At 37.6% G+C, this 16,665-nt stretch overlaps 1 protein-coding gene across 1 annotated transcript; it reads right to left on the reverse strand.

The window, feature by feature from the left end:
* Window positions 1–4,920: 4,920 nt before the first annotated feature.
* LOC133979587 (phospholipid phosphatase 1-like) lies at window positions 4,921–11,645 on the reverse strand. The gene is made up of 7 exons (XM_062418133.1): window positions 11,446–11,645; window positions 11,088–11,254; window positions 7,995–8,146; window positions 7,619–7,899; window positions 6,990–7,047; window positions 6,482–6,658; window positions 4,921–5,729 (listed from the first exon to the last, which is right to left on the reverse strand). Exons 1-7 carry the CDS (start codon window positions 11,490–11,492, stop codon window positions 5,604–5,606), a joined length of 1,008 nt encoding a protein of 335 aa, XP_062274117.1. The 5' UTR covers window positions 11,493–11,645; the 3' UTR covers window positions 4,921–5,603.
* Between the last annotated feature and the right edge of the window lie 5,020 nt (window positions 11,646–16,665).

The raw sequence follows: 16,665 nt of genomic DNA on the forward strand, positions 1-16,665 counted from the left end.
CTGTGCGGTAATATTGTTCTGATTGTACACTTAGCCACAGTACGTTTAGTGATTCGGTTGGTGCCCTCTGAGCAGATTTCGTCAGTTGCAGAAGAGTAATGACCCATTTCAACCTTTTCTTTAAGCGCATAAAATGTGTTGAATTTTCACGTCATGCTGAGCATTTCAATGCATCGAACTACAAAAATGACATGATCAAATGTATTTTGATGCACATACCATAGTCATGAGTCCTGCTGTTTACTGTACTGTAATGAATTGTTCATAAGCATTATCTAAGAGAGGGCAAATGACTGTTGGATTGACTTGAATGTCTGTTCTCAAGAGTATTTAAGGAGTGAAGTTCAAGCCTAGTTTCTCACCTGTGGTTGAAATGATGGGGTGACATGTTTGATACTGGTAATAAATTTGTGACACTGTCACAGTTAAAATCCATCCTGTATTGTCCTGTCATATGTCTTGTAAGACTTCACAATCTTGAAAAGTTAAAATATTTACTATGTTGTGACTGAAGTCTGTCTGGTTAAAGCCATAAAACAATCATAACCTTTACACTTGCATCTTAACTACAAAAGATAATGGGAAAATTGCATGACTGGACACAACATTTAAAAGATAAGTCTGGTGACTTTCCATATTTTTCTTACTGTCAACAAATCCCATAAAGACCAAAACCATCATGAACTGATACTAATAAGTATTGTTTGTGAAGCTAAATCCTGATCTGTGCCATAGACCTCCATTTTTGCCACACTGCTGCACTGGGAGATGCTTTTCTTTTCTTTGTACCCTCATTATGATGAACGCTAGTTTGGATTGATCACACACTTTGGTAAGTATTCATCACAAGAGCACGAAATCGAATTGTCACAAACACACCATTTGCTTCTGTTTGAATAACATCTGCTTAAAACAGTGCCCATCTGTTTTAGTAAGCTACTGAGCTTTTAATTTATGTTTGAGGTTAATTTTACAGGGTGGCAGCTTAGTGTCACATACAGTGTAGAAAAGTCAAACATGCTGTTGGTTTTGGTCTTTTCATTGGATTTGTTTAACAATAAAAATCATCAGCCTTACCCTACAAGATGTTGTCACATTTTGGCCAGCCTATGTATCTCCAATGTCCAGTAGGTGGCAACATCAGCACTATAGTGTATCTCCCAGCAGAGGCGTTTCCCATAAGGCCAACAAACAATGAATAGTATAGAGGCAGATACTATGTATACACAGTACTGTGCAAAAATTTCAGACACTTAAGAAAAAAGGCTGTAAAGTGAGGATGCTTTCAGAAACAATGCCACTATTATCTTTTATTAATCAATTAACTACATACAAAGTGCAATAAACAGAAGCAAAAACCTTAATAAAATCCATACGCACACAGTGTCTCAAGGTACTTGGCAGGTCGGTTGTTCTAAACATGTTGGAGAACTTGTCACAGTTCTGTGGATTTACGCATCTCTTCATGTAATCCCAGACTAACTCTGAGATTTTGAGATCAGGGCTCTTTGGGGGCCAAACCATCTGTTGCAGGACTCTTTGGTCTCCTTATGGGTGAAGATAGTTCTTTATGACTCTGGCTGTATGTTTGGGATAGTTGTCATGCTGCAGAATGTATTGTAGGCTAATCAGACGCCTCCCAGAAGGTATTGCGTGACAGATAATAATCTAAACATCTAAAATCTTTTGCACAGTACTGTACAATGTAGATGTTACATTTTTGAAAAAGGGTAAAAAGAGAAAAAGCGTAAAGATTCTTTTTTTGAATCTATTTTGGCACAGAAAAGAGTAACTTGAAGTTGTGTTACCCTTATCAAAACAAACAGTGGCTGCCAGTGTTGATAGTTACAATATTTCCTCTGACTCCAAACAGCACCAGGTACGATCATGCAAATTTCAGATTTGTGAGAGCCTTTGCTTTCAGACCTATTTCCTCAATGTCAAAGCAGCATATCACGAAAGGGTGGAATATCGAGGAGGGCCATGTTTGTTTTTTTGTTTGGGGCAACACTTAATCATCACAATAACACCTCAGTTCTCACATTTTCCTTTCGCTCCTCTGTGGTGTATTTCTGTTTTCTACTTCTCTGTTTCTCTCCTCTCAAACAGGAACCAAATGAAACATGCAACATTTCAATCAGATAATTCCATCTGCCTTCCTCTATTTTCCGTTCTTTCCTATGTGGAGTTCAAGACCACATAGGACCTTGTTTGCATCCTCATTTGCATTATTTTCCTATTCCTTGTTTGTTTATTTAATGCCATCATAAAGATCACTTGATCATTGTTCATATTCAAAAGTATAGCCCAAAAAAGTTAGAAGTGTGTGTAAGGAATAAAAGTAGCCTGAGAAATCAAATAATCATTGCAGTGATAATTTTTTTGCACGATGCATTTTGAGTTGCTTGTTTCTCCAGAGGCGTCACTGCCTGGCAAGATAATGTGTGACATGTGACGGGAGAGTGAATGGAGCTTGATGTCAATAAGAACTATTGTGGAGGTCAGCATGACAACAAGAGGGAGCTCTGTGTAGAAACAACATGACCGTTCAGGTTTCAGATGTGGGGGAGGTAAAAGTGATGCCACGATGAGATGGGCAGTTTTGTGTGTGTGTGTGTGTGTGTGTGTGTGTGTGTGTGTGTGTGTGTGTGTGTGTGTGTGTGTGTGTGTGTGTGTGTGTGTGTGTGTGTGTGTGTGTGTGTGTGTGTCTGATGCAGTGCCCATTAAATATTCCTGAATAATTGGTTTCTAATTATCTAAAAATGAGAATGCATATAATCTCAATAGTTTCATGCAATCTCTCCAGGAAATTGTACCTGTCTTTAAACATTTTTAGCTGATTCCTTTTACATTCATGCCTAGTTCCATTTAAGCTTTGCTTGCATACTCTCAAATAAAAGTGTATGTAGAGGCATCTATAACACATTAATTCTAATATCCCCTAAATAGCACTGCATAATGGAGCTTGTTGTATCTCAAATGTGAACACAAAGGTTTTACTTCTAAATTAAATTTGCTCAATATGGTCAACGTAGCTTAGTCAGTAAAGAGACAATAACACGTTTCTCTGAAGGAATTTACCAAGTGTCTCATATCAACACATTCTTAAAATTACAGACATTGGTTTGTGTGGCATTGTCTCAATATTCAGTTTGGCAGTTGGAAAATGAAACTTTAAGAGGAAATGAGACTGAAAAGTCAAGTTTCACAAAGTAAAGCAAAGCCCAAAAATATTCAGAGCTCATTTTGAAGTGTTGAAGATTGAGAATGTAAATGAATGACTTAAAAGGCTGTAATGAAGATATCTACTTGCTTTGACTAGTTTTGACTTGATTGGATGGCTGAAGCTTCACATTAGCTTCAGTTAAGCTTTAAAACACATTTTTGCACATTATATTGCACCACTTTTAAGTGCATTATGAAGGGAACTTCTAATGGCCATTATGAACAGGAGGAACGATTATGGCATTATCAACACAGACTTTAAAAATTGTGAACATATCCTTTAATACACTTAGATCGACACTGGTGAGTGTGGTTTGTTGCTTTCACTAAGTCGCTAAACTTACAGCCTTATTCCTTCTGCCACTATAATAGGATTTCAGCTCTAGCAGATCCTCTTCTCCATTTGCAGCCCAGGATCAGCGCCTGCCTGCTGACTGAACTTTTCCCCGTGTAAAGACAAGCTGACCTCTGTTCCCATCAGAAACAACAAGAAAGTGTCTGCTTGTCAATGTGCTGACTGGCACTTCACCCCAATAACCATGATACCACACAGACAGACGAACACGTTTTTCCAGTGATGTCAGAGGTTTCCTTATATTTGCATAGGAATGGTTTCAATGGTCTGTCTATACAAGGAGTGAATGACCCACCCAATCTAGTGTTTACTTTGAAAACAGCTGAAAAGCCATTGTTATAGGCTTCATTTCACAGAGATTTAGTTACTGAATAACACACTGACTGTAGTTTCTATCCCTCGATGCCATACCTGACTTCACAGTCTGGAAAAAGATAAATCTACTACAGCAAATTAGCCTATACATTTTGTGCGAAGTCAACAGCTCTCACTATGTCCAACACCAGTAGTGGAAAGTAGCTTAGTACATTTACCCGGTTTTGAGGTACTTATACTTTACTTTAGTATTTCCATTATATGCCACTTTATAATTCCACTCCACTACATTTCAGACATAAATATTGTACTTTCTACTCCACTACATTTATTTGACAGCTGTAGTTATTTTACATATTAAAATTTGACATTTGAAATAAAATAAGCCTCTAAATTACATGACATTATTTGGGATTAAACAAGCAGTTCCCAAACTTTACATAGAATCAGTGTAGTCATTTCTCCACATTTAAGATGTCTGAGTTGTTCACTCCTCTAAACTTAGTTTTAAATACATAAAACTCCAGATAAAAATCTGGGAGTATAAAGTTCTGGAAAATGACTCCAAATCTCTTAAGCATAACTTTTTCTTCTTATACAAATTATCAACTCACAGTCCATTAAATTTATCTTGTGACTCTTATAAAGTCTTGAAGATCAAATAATAATAACATGTTGCTTATGCACTGACTCATCAGTATTGATAATGTTCTTTATTAAATGTATTTAATAGAGTCTTGACCTGATTTTCAACAGGTACTATATTTTAAGAAAATGTAGCTGATAATACTTCTGTACTAAGTAGGATTTTAAATTCAGCTTTAAATTAAGGACTTTTACTTGTAATGGAGTATTTTTATATTGATGTATTTCTATTTTTACTTAAGTATAGGATCTGAGTACTTCTTCAAACACTGACCAAGCTTATTTTATCTTGCGTTATATCTGCCTTATAATGTTCACAGAAAAAATACACAAAAATAATTTCCTTCCTTTTTAAACAAAGTAGCAAAATGGAGTTCTTTTTTGTCAATTTTATTACCAGTACTGCTCTAAACAACAGAGCATTGGACAAAAACATAAACAGAGCTTCATACAAAGTGTAAAAAAAGAAAGAAAGACAATGCATTGTATTCATAATAAATCACATTTCCATGAAATTACACCAGGAAGGGGATTTAACAGCAGACAGCAGCAACAATCTGACTAAGGCAATAAATGGACATACAATATATTATTTCTGAGCTCAGGCTCCACTTTAAGTTTAAGGACAGTCCAGGTTTTCTTCATCACAGGTGCCAGGCCCTCTACAAGCCTGCTTGCAGTGAGCACACAGACGCTCATTATGTTCAGGGCAAATGGAATTTCATTCATTCATGACGGCAACATCCGACCAATATAAATGAGCAACCAACAAGCTTACACTGTAAAAAAGCCACTTTTTCTGAAGTAAATCCAGGACTTTTATCCTGTCGTTTCATAACAAACTGTTGGATTTACCTAAAACTTTGCAAAAACTTATATCTCAGTAGAGTTCAAGTACTGCCTTCTGTAGTGCACTTTTCTTACTGTAATCAAAGTTTACTGATCACACCAAAAGTAGCAGCTAATGCCTGTAGGCTGCAGTGTTGGCTCCGGCAGCAAATCGTGTTGAAGGAATGCAAAGAAATAGTCAGTCTTATATAGTATCCTCTATGAGGCCTCAGTTTCAGTCAGTGCTGCCATAGTGGTTCCCATTGGAAGGGTTTTCCTGTAAACTGTTGTGTGAGGCCTCTTCCTCCTGCGACACCACTGGGTCGACTGGCTGTTCAAAGAAGTTGGACACACAGAACACCTGTGAAAGAGCAATCAAACAAATTATTTGTTATTCTGTTGATTTATTACTTTAAAGCCTCACTGAAACCCTGATGGGCCAGTCACTGGAATGTGAGGCTGTGCAGACAAACATGGTACAACCCCTGTGTTTTAAACATCTAGTCGAGATCCCAAAGTTTCAAAAGAGACCAAAACTTTCAGGTTGGATTTTGGGGAAATGTAAAAGAAAGACCAAGATATGTGGTATATTTTCATTTGATACAATGGTGAAAGAATTTCCAGCATAAATTTAAAGTAAGATTCTTCTAAACTTATATGACCAGTGTGTAGGATTTATGGCATCTAGCTGTTCGGTTGCAGATTGCAACCAATTGAATACCCCTCCCCTCCATTTCCAAGAGTGTAGGAGAAACTACGGTGGTAGCGAAACTCGCAAAAAATGCAACAGGCCCTCTCTAGAGCCAGTGTTTGGTTTGTCAGTTCTGGGCTACTGTAGAAACATGGCAGTGCAACATGGCGGCCTCTGAGGAATAGGACCCACATGTAGAAATAAAGTGCTCATCATGACTTCCACCCATCAATCAATCTTGAACTTTTAGCAGCACAGAGCTAATATTGATTACTACACACCCACTTTTTAATGTTTAAATCCAATTCCTTGTCCCACCTGTCCTTCCTGTTTCACTCGAAAATACATCACGAATACAAAAATTAGACACTCTCAAAATGCCATTTCATCTGGACTTTAATAGCTCATTAGACGATACTTACGGTGAAAACAGCCACTATACCCCCCTGAAGGAGGCCAGCGAGGACGTCATTCCAGTGATGTTTGTAGTCAGACACCCGGGACAGACCCACATACACAGCCGTTGACATCAGGAAGAACTGGATGGTGGGACGCAGAAGCCTCGCCCACTCTGACGTCAGTCTGGCGTGAATGTACAGCTACAGTAGTCAGAGGGAGAAAATAACTATCAAAAGGCAAATGAGTCATGCTTGAACATATAGTTTATTTTGTCCAAGCTAATATTTACTCTATATGTGTTGTCCGCTCATGCCTTTGCTGAGAAGAGCTCTGTAGTTTATAATAAGTCTTGTATTCAGATATGATAATTAAATATACAAGTACATTTTAAGGGCCAAGATATAGACAGAAAACCAGATGAAACAGAGATTTATATTGTTAGAATATGCTTGTTTTGAGTATCTCTAGCAGTCATTATTAGGCAAAAAAATTGGCTATAATTTTTTATGTAAATAGAAAATATGTACTCACTACGAGGAACAGCATGCAGTACATCGAGAAGGATGAATGGCCAGAGTAGAAAGACAGTCTATGAAAGATAAACAGAAGAGATACTGAATGGAAAATGAGTCAGGTTTAGTTAAGGCTATTTTCATGAGAAATGATTTATTATTATCATTTTAGAATTTTTTTAAACAAAATTTAATAGGAGCTCCTCCTATTTTATACATCCCATTGTTGACAGGCTGAAAACGACTCAGTTGTATAATTTCTGCAGGGGTTCTGGAGGAGATTTAGCATTTCACTGTGACTGTACCATATAAGATTACATGTGACAAATATATACATTTGATTGCTTGATTGATTTAACTAAAAGGCACTACTGAGCTTGCATAATGACAAATGTAGGATCCAGTATTTTTGGATCTTAAACAGTCCTCTGAATTAAAAGTGGGAATATTCTTCCAACTTTATGGAGTATGTGGAGAATCCCTGTAATGACTGCTTGCCTGAAACTAAGAAATTGTTATTTTGTATGTGTATCTTCTAATAGTGTAACTGTTTTTCCATAATCACAACATGTATCCCAAAGTAATGTAAATAAATCTTAAATTATCTGTCTTTCTTTAATTATCATATAATGCCTGACAGGCCATTACCTGGCCTCATCTACCAGGAACTTGTCTCCAGTGCAGGTGAAGTTCTCAATGTATCCCCCGGCTTTGCAGTTGATGCGATCCCAGACTGGTTTGCATACAGCCAGGAAGTTTGGCCGCAGACGACCAATAGAGTACTTGGCTATGTCTGTCAAAGACTGACTGGCAGCAGCTCCAAAAACATAGCTGCCCACAGCTTTGTATATACAGGCTGCATATTTTGTACCCAAAGATTGGTTCTTGATGCGAGACAAGTAGACAGAAAGGCACTCGCCACAGACAATCTGTAAGAGAAGAGATTACACAATAAACAAACAGTCACACACCAAAACAGTCAAACCTCTGCAGTAACATTCAAAGAGGATGAATGATGACTTACCACGATCAGTGTGAAGGGGATCATGACTCCTCCCAACAGCTGGTAGGATATGGTGTCCTCTTTGAGCGGGTATCTGATGGACTCATCATTACAGAAAAAACCTTGTTTGAATGGGTTGTGTTGAGGGGTGAGGATAAAAAACGGAAGTCCAACTAGAAGAGAGTGGCAGACAGTTACTGTAAACATCATGTTTATCTTTCTGCTTATGTTGATAAACATAAAAAGGGCACATCATGTTAACGGGAAACTTATTTTCAACCTGGAACCTACAGTATTTCCCTTTATTTTACAGTGGACAAACATTTTTTTTAAAATTGGTCCAGTATTGCACGAGATTGCTTCAGCTGGCAGCCACAAAAAAACTGCAATGTAATCCTTGGGGGCAATTGAGCCACTGACAGGCTCAGATTGTTATTATAAATGTCTGACAGTGAAAGTAAACACAAGAACAAGTTGCCTGTATCAGCATTATGGCTAACTGCATAGGGATCTAGAGGATGTCCGGTGCAGCTTGACAGCTAAACAAACCATCCAGTTAGACTGGAAAAAATGATGGACTATCCCATCTGACTATTATGGGGATGATTATGAGTCATTTCACTGTGACTGGCCACCCAGCCAACTGGAGTACACAAATGAAAGAGGGGAAATTAAGAGGCAACATTACTGTCATGAAAGATAACTTACAGTAATGGTTACCTCAGTGAAATTGCTGGTGTTCCTGCACTCACTGCTCTGCTGAAGAGTGAGGAGGAAAACTTATTGTGCAGAGTGAGACCTGTTGCTGCCACACTCGGAGAATCTAAAAGTGTCCACAGATGAGTAATCACAGCTTTGTAACTACTATAAATGGATTCACAGCCTGGCCAGACCAAAGTTCAGCTCTGCCAGGTAAAAAAAATATAATAGTAACTGTGGGGAATTACAGAATGTGTCACCCACATATTCATCCATGCAAGCTGGTTTGTTCACTTGTACAAGGCTGCCTTTTATTACAGTTAATTGTAAGAAAACTAAAAAGTTAACCATAATGCTGCTACAGGTGTCTAGTTCCTATATTCACTTTCATTGTCAGACACTTATTACAACAATCTTGAGTCTGTCAGGGGCAAAAACAAGCATTTTTAGTGGATATAGTTTAACAGGCTCAATTGCCCCAAAGGAGTACATTGCAGCCCCTTTGGTCACTTAGACCCAAAATGATTGGAAAATAGGGTCTGGGTTAAAAAAAAACCTGGAGTATCCCTTTACAAGCAGCTTTAAAAACTGAGTTTGATGAGCCACTTATCAATTACGCAATGCTTGTAATTTTAGGATTTTGTCAAAGGAAACATAACATGTTGGGATCACATTGGTGTTTCCCCTCTTGAAAGTTTTTAAGATCAAAAGCAAAAGCAAGTACAACAGCTCAGGGGTCGTTAGCGGAAATACAATCTTGCTGGCGCTCGAATCACGAGTTGACTTTAAATATAGAACAATGATTGTATGATGAGCTTGAGGCACCAGCTGTACAAGAATCACCAAAACGCACAAAACATGACTTGACTCGCTTTGGTTTACACATTCTTGGTTGTCCTCTCTGATTTATCTGAACATTTCCAGATTATTGCAAAACTGGACAGATGATTGGTTAAACTGAAATATGACTGGTATTGATTCTTAATGATTCATTGCACAGTCACAGACTTTTGTTTAAGCCTGTTTGTGTAAACTTGCAGCAGAGCCCGATTGACGTCATTAAAATTCTGGATAAACTAAAAGTGATTGTGTGAGTGACATCAGTGGACTGTGCTGATTGATGATACTGTTAATCCATCAAAATGATATCTACTTTAACTAGAGTGAAACTTTCTTCCACCTAAAAAGCAGGACCAACATTATCCCCCCAACATACAGAGGAGCATAACTAGAGGTGAAATATCATGGTAGTTTTAAATAATGCACAATCTAATATTTTATTCTAATTTCTTAACCTAGTTATAGGTATGTGTTATAGAGGATAGGTGAGTACTAGCATTTAGCAACACTGTATGTGTTGATATTTGCTGAAAGTTAAGATTTTTATGACATATTTTATAGATCTAACAGTTTTTTTTAATCACATTTTTTGCTTTTAAATCTCCATTTTGCTACAGTGTTTCCCTCTGACCCCATCAAATGAGAAGGGAACATAAAAGGAGAAATTGTTCACAAAAAGTAAAAATGAGGCTAATAAGAGGATGAAAAGTCAGAGACATTCATGTTTTACATAAACTGTAAATAATATTGAAAGCTGAAACAGACAATCAGTGTAATATATCTTACTGCAGGTCAAAGATGAACACTGTTAAGGTATATAACTTTAATTTACAGATTTGTCCTGGCCAAGATAGCAGCATCACATAAAACACTAAGAAAAAATGAGACAGACTTAACAATGATTTAAAAGGAAAAAGAGATCCAGTTTGGCTGTTGCTGCCAGACCCTAAATAACACCAGAGGAGATGATTGGTGTTCATTCAGCTGAGGGGAGCCAACCACAAGATACTGACTAAGCAAAATGACAGAGCAGATTAATTACAGGAAAAGATTACTGGAGCTCTGTGTGATTATAGCAGCTATCTGACTGAAACTATCCAAGTATCCAGTACAGTAAATTCCTGAATATTTACAACTTTGAGCTTTAAAATGTTGTGTGACTGCCCATTAAATGTCACACAGCCCTACAGCATGTATATGTGCTATGATTACTTTCCAAACAGAGAGCTAAAAATACAGCTTTGCTTGGAAAAAAACACACACAGGGTGGGACTTTGTTGCCTTTTTTTTCTCCATCTTTTTGCCTGCTTCCCTAAAACCCCAAGCTCCCCAATTGGTATTTATAAAACATTTGTGTAAATGTTTAAATTGTGTAAATCATTTATTTAAACAGCTACTTATTAAACAAAAAGAAGTGCCTTCACCAAAATAGTAGTGCATGAGTTTTTATTTATTTATTTGAAGTTTAATTTTAATGAATTGCAATTCCTAATAATAAAAACAAATAAACAAGACGGATTAAAAGGTCGGTTTAACAGCAGGGGGGGGTGAGTAGGTCAGATTCAGGCTACATACCTAGGAGAAGACAGGTAATGTCTAGGAGGATGAGTGGCATTCCTGAGGCTTCAAACATGTTGCGTCCTCCTCTTCTGCTCTCTGTCTTTGTGAAAAATGTCCGGTCCTGACTTTGCCGGCTGATTTTGGACGAGACGACACGCAGCCTATCTGCCGTACATGTCTCGCTATTCCGGCAAAAAATTAAAACAAAGTCATTGTGCTACCAAAAACTCCGGGGACTCTCCGATAAACTATGAACACTAAAAGGTAAAATATAATCTATAGGGTTTTTTTTTTTTTTTTTTTTTTTTTTAAACACTCAAGCTAAGAGACTATGACTAATCTAACACCACCACACAAGTGAAGAGCCTCTCACCCTTTCAACTTCTCAAAAAACAGCACGGCAGGATTTCTTCCGCTCATAATGCCGTCCGGTGCTGAGATGGGACATTACCGGTGAGCAGCGGACAGAGAAGCGCCCGTCTGCCACTGTTATTAGTGCTGCCTTCACGTACAGCTCGGAAAAAGAGCATACGTGTGAAACCTGGTTGCGACGTTGAGTGGGTGGAGAGAGAGAGAGAGTGAGTATCTAAAAGGTATTAAGACTCATTTCAGCAAAGCACCACAGTGTAAATACAAGTTAAGTCCTGCATGCAATGTTTTACTTACAGGACAGGTGCACAGTTTTTCAAGTCTGTTGTAACATAACAGTCAGGTGCCTAAATGAACATTGAAAGTTTTTCCATGACATTATCATTCCTCCTGTTCATGCCGGCCATTCAAAGCTCCTTATAACATGATGGAGGCAAAAATCCACATGCCTTCCTCTGTGCAAAAATGTATTTAAAAGTTTATCTGAAGCTAATATGAAGCTTCAGACGTCCAAATGACTCCTCAGACTGCTGAAGCCTCATATAACCTTCAGATAAACTTTTAAACACACTTTGTGGACACACTGTGGATTTTGGCCCCCATCACTTACATTGAAATCACATTTGAAGGAGATCATTTAGCAGCCAGTATAAGCAGGAGGAATGACTACAGCGAGGAAAACCTTATTCAATGTTCATATTGGCACCTGACTGCTGTTTTAGATAGAGTTGAAAAGTTGTGAACCTATCCGTTTGGTTAAAGAAGCATGTTAATGTGGTAGCTCATCAATGAAGAGATACTTTTAGATCATTTGTATACTGTTGAGGAGTTTATCAATAATAAGAAGAGTCTTCTTTATTACTATAGCACAGAAAATAAAATAAGAGACAGTAGATTAAGAATGTGCATCTCTTGAAGAAAATACACGTGATTGCTCTCAGCTGATTACCAGCTTCGACCAGTTTCTTTTTATTTTGAAATGCCTCATATCGGCAGGTATGTGGACGAGATATATGTAACAGTATGCAGCAAGTGAGTAACATGCGTATCTATCTTCATCCTGGTTTGAATTGTTTTAATTTTGATCAGAGAGAAAAAACATCTGACTGCTCTGACACACATGTTTAAGAGGACACACAATAACTCCCATCACGTAAATTGTTGCTGTAAATTGCATGATGGTAAGTACTGTATATTCAAATAAGATAACAATCTGTCTAAACAGCTTAATTTGAAGACAGGAGAAGACATGGTTACAAAGAGTAAGGTTTCATGTGTACATGCCAATATTTAGTGTGTCTATCTAGATATGATAAGTCACTTTCAGACATAACCGACATGAGCCCACTTGACTGGGGACAGCTTGTGCAACTGAGGGCAAAAGCTGTGAGCCCAATTGGTAAAACGCCCATTTCTGGGTCAGTGGTTAAGGTTTAAGTTTAAGCAAGTCGTGTTTATGGTTAGGGTTAGAGTAAGTGTCCAGGAAATGAATCTAAGTCTATGTAAATACCACAAATTTGACTTAAGCAACCCTGTGTGTGTGTTGGAGAAAGAGAGAGACAGACTGAAGTTTTTCAGTCAGCTGATTGGATCCAGCTGTGTGTCTCTGTATAGCAAGCCGTCTCGCCAGGAGCAGGGATCAAACACACAATCTTGTAATCTCATAGGGAAACTGACTGTGAGAACAGAGCTTAAACCACTGAGCCAGCAGTCTTGCCCTGACAATGTGAAGGGTTTTGTTGATGAGTAATTGAGCTTTAGAAATTTGTACATCATTAGTGGCAGCAGGATTAGCTGAGAATGGGGATATACAGTTTGATATCTGTGTGAAGTGCTTGAACAAAGAGAGAATGTGTAAGTTTAAGAAACAGGAGAGACCACCTGCAATCAGACAATAAAAACACAAATAAGAGACAGTTCAAAGAAAATACAAACCCAGATAAAATCATCTTATTTTTGACAATGCATTATGGTTTATACACTTTTTACAGGTTTTCTATGTAAACTCTTCTGTAGAGTAACTATATTAAATAAAAAGTGATTTTTTAAAAGTACAATATTCCACTCAGAAATACAATTGAGTCGTAATTAGCAATAAAAGGAAATACTCAAATAAATCCTCAACACAGGGCCTCAAGATTAAATTAGTCAAAACATCACAAACCATGTGGCACACATTAAACCCAAGAGCAGCTGGTAGGATCAGCCTTGTCCACAACCCAAAAGTATTTACTTTACAGTGATATAAAACAGAGAAGCAGCAAATACTAACATTTGAGAAGCTGGAGTCAGTGTAAGCCTTCAAGGCCTAGTCTTCCTTTGGGTCAATTGTGTGCTAATTTAATTGAAAATATATTTAATTTTTTTTTTTAAATAGCATGTAGCCCTTTTTTGTTGTTTTTGTCTTTGATATTTTCTGTGGTAGATAACGTGATTAGTCCTGTATGGTCAATGCTCACTTGACTGGAGTAAAGTCCAGTTAGAAAACAAATCGATGATTGTGAAATCTCTTCTGTTGTAAATCAAATTTATTTCTTTTTAAATTTAAATTTCCGAGGTGTAAATGAACGCAGCACAAGACAGGGAAGTGGTAGTAGGAGTTCAGGGCCTATCCTGTGCCCGTGTTGATGTTACGACAGCCGTCGCCTGATACTGCCTGAGCCGCTCCTCCCTCCGCTGTGTGAGAGGTAATGAGGTTGCATCAGTGTCTCTATTAATAGAGGAGAGTTTGCTGTCTCCTCATCAATGCACCAGACACAGTAGATGTGGCTGTGTAGGAATTCATGTTTAATTACAGTGTTTAAGTGGAAAATAAATCTCAGTAGCAGTGTATAAGATTTAAGGGAATCCATTGGCAGAAATATTGGTAGGAATGTAATATTCATAAGTATTTTCTAATTATTTTTTATTAATTTTTATTAGTGTATAATGCCATGAAAATAAGACTTGTTATGTTTTCGATACTTTAGAATGAGCCCTTTACATCTACATAGTTGCTCAGTGGTGAATGAAACCAAAAAAGCCACTTCCTGCTGCTGAGAAATACCAGGATGAAAACATACTGTGAACGCTCTATAAGTCCCAGCGTGTCGATGGAGAACGCTCAGTAGAGATTTTCGCTTGCCACAATCACTAACTTCCGGTTTAGCCCTTTGGGTAACTTAATTACATGCCTCTTCTAGACTTTCCAAATATGACTGGACCAAATGGATCACATTCTGATAGAGAAATGAGTCATTTCACAGGGATTGTGACACTCAAAAAAATGTATCTGCTGATTTACAGATGTCTCTTTCACAGAGTAAGTCTATGGAAAAAAATCTTTTTGGGCCAGTGATGTTGTAATCACACAGTTTGGCCACTCTGTGAAATTGGCTTCAAAGCCTGGTGTTCTTCCCGGGGGATTGGATTTCTTCCAAGTAGCCAATTATTTTGCAACTCCATGTTTCTACTGGCCAAGTAGCCCAGAGCAGACAAACCAAACACCAAACGCTGGTCAAATCCACTGGACTTCATGCCATGACAAACGCACATTTTGATATTGCATCACATTTCAAATAACACATGAGTGAGGGTGTGGTGTTGTGTAATTGGCTTTCAGCAGACTGTAAAATAGAGATACACAGTAACAAAATTGTATCAAAAAGTTTATTAAAACAAAATACTTTGTATAACTTCACTATTGATTTGGATCATTTGTTTCCCTGTTTCCAGATACTGAAAGGTGGCGTGATGAGAACACTGACACACATCCATTAGCTCCCAAATTACAAAAAAAATATACATAAATAAAATCTCAAATAGAACCATAAGAACAACTGTAGAAAAAATAACAAATTGAACAATGTGAACTGATCTCAGACATGGTTAATCATTATTAACTATTTACAAAAAGCTTTTAGTCCATTGACAGTTCTACACGAGCTGTGGAAGCATGCAGTCCTTAGAAGGACTCCAAGATCCCCAATTTAGACTGCCAGAAGTCATCATGGGAGATGGGCATGATCACACACTGCTTAGGTGTCCAGATGGTGAAGTAGCATGTGGTCTTCCCAGAGATGTGAAGCTGCCCCTGTGCTTGGTGGCAGTAGTGGTGATCCTCCTTCAGGCAGTAGGCGCCACCTTCCTCCTGACGAAGCCCCCCTAAAATAAGCCTAGTTACACCCCTGACAAAGGTTTTTCTCAAAGGACAGGCTCACAATTTGTCAAGTGTCCATATGAACAATGAAACAGGTTTTGCTCTGTTTAATCATTCCCCCTGTTCATATTGAGAAGATCCCCTCCAAATGTGCTTACATCCACAGCCCTTAAAACATGTATTTAAAAGTTCATCTGAAGATATTATATGAGGCTTCAGTCACCGGAGCCAGTCAAATAAAGTGCTTATCTTTCAGTTTTACAGTCTTCTTTGTGCCAATGTCCGTCTTTTTGTTACAACCCTTCCACTGCAGCTGAGCAGGAAAACACAGTCTGAGGAAACACAAAGTTTGATGCTCATTTGAGCAATGGACTATTGTTTTAACACAGACTTAAAAAGTGTGAACCTGTCCTTTAATTGCTTGAACACAGCCATCATCAATGTCATTGACTTAAAACGTTAGTGATTACCTGTGATTTTCCGATTCAAAATGTCTCTATTTTTGACAGTGAATAAAAGAAAAACTATCGACGCTCATCATCACATCCAATCACAAACACATCAGTCAAATCTAAATCAGTTTAGCAGTTTGAGAAGTTTAACTTGTATTTTATTTATATTTTACAACAGAGAGTATTGAGGAATCAATCTCATCAATCATATTTCAGTAAAATGTATCTTTTTGTTACTAGTTTCCTCAGTAATGTTACCAGCTGATAGATATGAAATAAATATGAACCATGGGAGGATTTTTTTCAGCCTTTAGAGCGGGACATGACAGAAAAAACACAAACTATTAAGTAAGCTGATCAAAGTTTAGATTTTTTTTCACTGCATTCCCTCAATTACTTTTCAAGAGAGAAGAAATATACAATGGACACATACCGATAGTTCTTTTATTAACAAATAATAAAATCAAACAATATTCACTTTGTTTCTCCACAAGTCCTAGGTAAATTTGTCTTTTGTCCCCTGGGCAGATTTACATGAATGTAAATAAACATAAATTATCATGAAAACCATAATAAGAACATATATCACAGTGACTAAAAACATTATCTCATCAGCGTCTCTAACAATTGTTCT

Source organism: Scomber scombrus, chromosome 4 (genome assembly GCF_963691925.1).
Source record: "Scomber scombrus chromosome 4, fScoSco1.1, whole genome shotgun sequence".
In the NCBI taxonomy this organism is placed as follows: Eukaryota; Metazoa; Chordata; class Actinopteri; order Scombriformes; family Scombridae; genus Scomber; species Scomber scombrus.

Excerpts from the sequence above, each read along its gene's own strand:
- LOC133979587 (XM_062418133.1), bottom strand. The coding sequence starts at position 11,492 with ATGAGCGGAAGAAATCCTGCCGTGCTGTTTTTTGAGAAGTTGAAAGG. Across the intron at positions 11,255-11,445 it reads TTTTTTGAGAAGTTGAAAGG|CGAGACATGTACGGCAGATA; the intron begins GTGAGAGGCTCT and ends TTGCCGGAATAG. Across the intron at positions 7,900-7,994 it reads TCCCCTTCACACTGATCGTG|ATTGTCTGTGGCGAGTGCCT; the intron begins GTAAGTCATCAT and ends CTTCTCTTACAG.